This window comes from Eimeria tenella, genomic scaffold, assembly GCF_000499545.2.
Source record: "Eimeria tenella Houghton genomic scaffold, Eth_scaff850, whole genome shotgun sequence".
In the NCBI taxonomy this organism is placed as follows: Eukaryota; Apicomplexa; class Conoidasida; order Eucoccidiorida; family Eimeriidae; genus Eimeria; species Eimeria tenella.
This window is the reverse complement of record NW_013545964.1, coordinates 1-4,468: the sequence shown is the minus strand read 5'-3', so window position 1 is coordinate 4,468 and position 4,468 is coordinate 1. Positions and strand designations below refer to the sequence as shown.

General features: G+C 48.4%; 2 protein-coding genes across 2 annotated transcripts; one reads left to right on the top strand and one right to left on the bottom strand.

The window, feature by feature from the left end:
- Window positions 1-41: 41 nt before the first annotated feature.
- Window positions 42-1,277, top strand: ETH_00023190 (uncharacterized protein; the record flags this gene model as incomplete). The annotated part of the gene is made up of 1 exon (XM_013380741.1): window positions 42-1,277. One exon carries the CDS (start codon window positions 42-44, stop codon window positions 1,275-1,277), a length of 1,236 nt encoding a protein of 411 aa, XP_013236195.1.
- Window positions 1,278-3,020: 1,743 nt separating this feature from the next.
- On the bottom strand, window positions 3,021-4,326 carry ETH_00023185 (uncharacterized protein; the record flags this gene model as incomplete). Its single annotated transcript, XM_013380740.1, has 2 exons — window positions 3,021-3,135; window positions 3,464-4,326. 2 exons carry the CDS (start codon window positions 4,324-4,326, stop codon window positions 3,021-3,023), a joined length of 978 nt encoding a protein of 325 aa, XP_013236194.1.
- Window positions 4,327-4,468: the final 142 nt, after the last annotated feature.

The following is a 4,468-nucleotide window of genomic DNA, read 5'->3' as shown; positions in this document are numbered from 1 at the left end:
TTTTTGCTGCTGCTAATGAAATCTGGCAAAGCCAAACTGGCATGCTGAAGACCCGGCCTCTCCTCATCGCGCTGCAGCGCAGCAGCAGCAGCCGCAGCAGCAGCAGCAGCAGCAGCAGCAGCAGCAGCAGCAGCAGCAGTAGCAGCAGCAGCAGCAGTAGCAGCAGCAGCAGCAGCAAGGCAGCCGCGAAGAGCAGCAGGGGCAGCAGCTGCACTTCAAGCCGTTACAAAGGAATTGAAAAAAGCAGCTGCGCTGCTGCTGCCGATGGCTGCAACAACAGCAGCAACCCCCGAACTGCAGCAGCAGCAGCAGTAGCAGCAGCAGCAGCAGCAGCAGCAGCAAAAGAAAACCCAAAGATACCAAAGTGCGCAAACGGCGAAGCAGACGAAGTAGCTGCAGCAGCAGACGAAGCAGCCGCGGCAGCAGCAGCAGCAGCAGCTACAGCAGAGACGAACAAAGATACACCAAGTCAAAGCAGCAGCAGCAGCAGCAGCAGCAGCAGCAGCGCAGCAACTCAAAATAGCATCTCCTTTACTGAGGGCGCAGCTGAAGAACAATTATTTTGCGTCCCAACCAAAGTGCAGGAGCTGCAGCAGCAGACTCCCCCTGCGTCTGCTGCTGCTGCTGCTGCTGCTGCTGCTGAGGTGGGCGCGCACTGCAAAATGGAGGCAGCAGCGTCTCAGGCCTCCACAGCAGCACCTCAGGGAGAAAAAGAAAAAAGCAGTTTAATTGATTTGCTGCTGAGCAGCAGCAGCAGCAGCAGCAGCAGCAGCCTGAAGCAAAGCTCAGCTCTGTCTTCTTTTGACTTTACGCACACTTCCCACAGGAGCAGCAGCAGCAGCAACTACAGTATGGGATGCAGCAGCAGCAGCAGTAGCAGCAGGCGCTGCGCTGTCAGGTGCGCCAGCAGCAGCAGCAGCAGCAGCAGCAGTAGCAGCAGGAGCAGCAGGAACTTCGGTGTGCCTTCCACGCGCTCAGTGAAGCTCCACCAGACCGCAGCAGCAACAGCAGCAGCAGCAGCAGCAGCAGCAGGGGCTGCTGAAAGAGGGAGCGAGCCGGGCTGCATGCAGGGGGGGAAAGCTGGGGTGTACGTACACCGCAGCAGGGGGACCCGGGGCCGGCCCATGCCAGTCGCCAAAATCAATTTATCTTTTCGGAATTCTTTTGAATCTTCTGATGGAGTTTTGGGGCTTTTTGCATGCAAAGAAAAGGCGCATGCAAGTACTGCTGCTGCAGCAAAAAGAAAAAAGAAAAATAAAACTTCTAAGTCCTTTTGAGCAACTGCGGGGCCCCTAAAGTGTTTTGTTTGAAAGTCCTGACAAGAAATCAGAATTAAAGAAATGAATAATTAAAGGATTTGAGGATTTGATAAATTAAAAAGAATTAATTAATAAATTAATTACTCAATTCAATTACTTCGATTAATTGACTAATTAATTAATTAATTAATCAATTAATTCACTTAATTAATTAGTTAATTAATTAATTAATTAATTAAATTAATTCACTGAAAGGCCCGCAGCAAACAAAAAAGTAAAAGAATTTAATTTTCAGATTTCAAGACAGTACAGACAGTGAACTATCTCGCCACGGACAAAAACAAATATAAGAGGCAAAAAATAATAAAACTAATTTAAAACAAAAAAGAAATGATTAAATAAATAAATAAATAAATAAATAAATAATAAAAACAAAAACAGTTGAAAGTTAAGTTTCAAGAAAAAGAAAACGCATGCGCTGAGCACGCCCGGCTGTGCCAATTTGCAAAACGGAAAAAAATGGAAGAGGGCGGCCAACTGTACCCCTTTTGGATGTATTTTCGATTTTTTTGAATCAAATTTAATAAAATAAATAAATAAATAAATGAATAAATTAAATTCCGGTTTTATTTATTCTTTTGCGGCTCAAAATCCCACAGAATTCGGGGGGGGTAAAGTTCCGGCTCGGCGAATTCGGGTGTATAGGCAGCTCCGCGAGTGCGTTCAGGTGTACAGACAGCTCGAGTTCTTTCGCGCGGCCCATAGGTCCCCTCGTTTTTAATTTGGCATTTATGTTCTTTTTTAACTTCTGGAGTTTCTCCATTCTGGTCGAGAAAGCAGCATTTCTCGGCTTTTTGGGGTGTATCGACAGCTGGGTGCTGAGGTGTACGTACACCCAACGCCGCCACTCCCTCGCGGCCATTTTCCGCAGCTTTTTCTGCATTTTTGCGCTCAAATTGTTCCATTTTCGCATTTGTTTTTGTTTTTGAAGATTTAAAATCCGCAAAAATGTCGGAAAAGGATTTATTTGTCTTTTGAAGCTGCTGAAAACGAGAACGAAAACCAGCGCATGATGGCAGACAGGCCAAAAGCTGCGTTTTCTGCTTCGCGTGATAATCGACCACCAGGCCTGAATAAAAAACAAAATAATAAAATAAATAAAAAGTTAACTGTGCAGAAACGAAAACACAAAAACAAATTAATGAAAATTAATAATAATAATGATAATAATAATAATAATAAATAATAATAATAATAAATAAAGAGAAGGACACGGGCGAAAACAGGTGAGGGCGAAAATTAAAAGAGAAACAACAACAAAGAAGACATAAAAATTAGAAGAAATGAATTAAAAACAAATAATAGAAAAGAGATTAAAAACTTGATTAACAAAAACAAAATTTGCTTTCGAAGACCTTAAAAACGTGAAAAACAAAACTGTGATAATGCGGTCAAGCCCCTTGTCGCTAGGGTTTAGGGTTTAGGGTTTAGGGTTTAGTCACAAAAGCATTTCCCCCCAAGCGCCGAGCGCACAGTGCTACAAACAGAGCAACGTACCCCTGCAAACCCTAAACCCTAAACCCTAACTAAACCCTAAACAAAAAACCGCCCCCAGTGAGCACTAAACCCTAAACCCTAAACCCTAAACCCTAAAACCGTAGACCTAGAACAAAAAACGCCCCCTATAAACCCTAAGCCTTGAACCCCAAACCCCAGACCCTAAGCCCTAAACCCTAAACCCTAAACCCTAAACCCTAAACCCTAACCTGGGGCATTTAGTATTTGAAGTCTGGCAGCAAATTGTTTCGTCACAGCGGGGGGGTCTTCGAGGCCAAAAGAAAGAAAGAGAGCGTTTATAAAAGAAGGGACTTGCCACCTGAAAATAAATAAATAAATAAATAAATAATAAATAAATAATTAATTAATTAATAATAAATAAATAATAAATTAAAAGTGCGCCTGAAGAGCTGGCGACAGCGGCAAAGGGGTAAAGGACGAAACTGGAAAAAGAGGAGACTGGAGTTTAGGGTTTAGGGTTTAGGGTTTAGGGTTTTGATTCAGTCCTTATACGCGCCCGCACAGCGCGCGCTTGTCCAAGCAGCCCAAACCTCGATTGAGGGTTTAGGGTTTAGGGTTTAGGGTTTAGGGTTTGCCTTTCGTATTTGAGCCTCGAGGCCTGCAAAGTGTAAACCCCCAAAAGGGACCTGTAGGCCAATTCACAAGAGGCCCCCAAACTCAAATCTTCAAACCAATCAGTACCCACAAATCCAGTCCTGGGGGCCCCCAGTGGCTCCTGGGGGGCCCCCCATGGGTTTTGGGGGGCCCCCAGTGGCTCCTGGGGGGCCCCCCATGGGTTTTGGGGGGCCCCCAGGGGGTCTTGGGGGGCCCTCAATGGGTCTTGGGGGGCCCCCCGTGGGTCTTGAGGGGCCCCCCATGGGTCTTGGGGGGCCCTCAATCGGTTTTGGAGGGCCCCCCATGGGTTTTGGAGGGCCCCCAATGGGTCTTGGGGGGCCCCCCGCGGGTCTTGGGGGGGCCCCCATGGGTCTTGGGGGGGCCTCAATGGATTTTGGGGGCCCCCCGAGGGGGCCCCCAACGGATCCTGGGGGCCCTCCGGTAGGTATTTGGGGGCCCCCAAGGGGGCCCCTAGTGGGTCTTGAGGGGCCCCTGGTATAGACTTGGGGGCCCCAAGTGGGTCCTGGGGGGCCCCCAAAGTATTCTCGGGGGCCCCCAATGGGTCCTGGTGGCCCTGGGGGGCCCCCCCAGGGGCCCCTAATATTTGCTGGGGGGGCCCCGCTGCAGATATGGGGGCCCCTGATGTAGGGTCTGGGTCCCCTCTTTGGATTTGTTCTTTGCTGCTGCTGTTGCTGCTGCTGGTAGCCTCCGCTGCCTGCTGCTGCTGCTGCTGCTGCTGCTGGTTTGGGGCCTCTTCGCTCTCTCCTGCTGCTGCCGCTGCTGGCGAGGAATCTGCTGCTGCTGCTGCTGCTGCTGCTGCTGCTGCCCCAGGGTTTGCTTCTTGGCGTCTTGCAGCAGCACTTTTGTAGGAGCAGGTTCCTGCTGCTCCTCCCATCGCTGCTGCCAGCAGCAAACTGGGCTGCAGCAGCAGCAGCGTCTCTTTATAATTTAATTCTTTTAAATTAATTTTTTCTTTTTTGCACAAAAAAAGAAAATGACAATCCAAGTCACTCAGCGCCAGCAGCTTCTGCGCATTT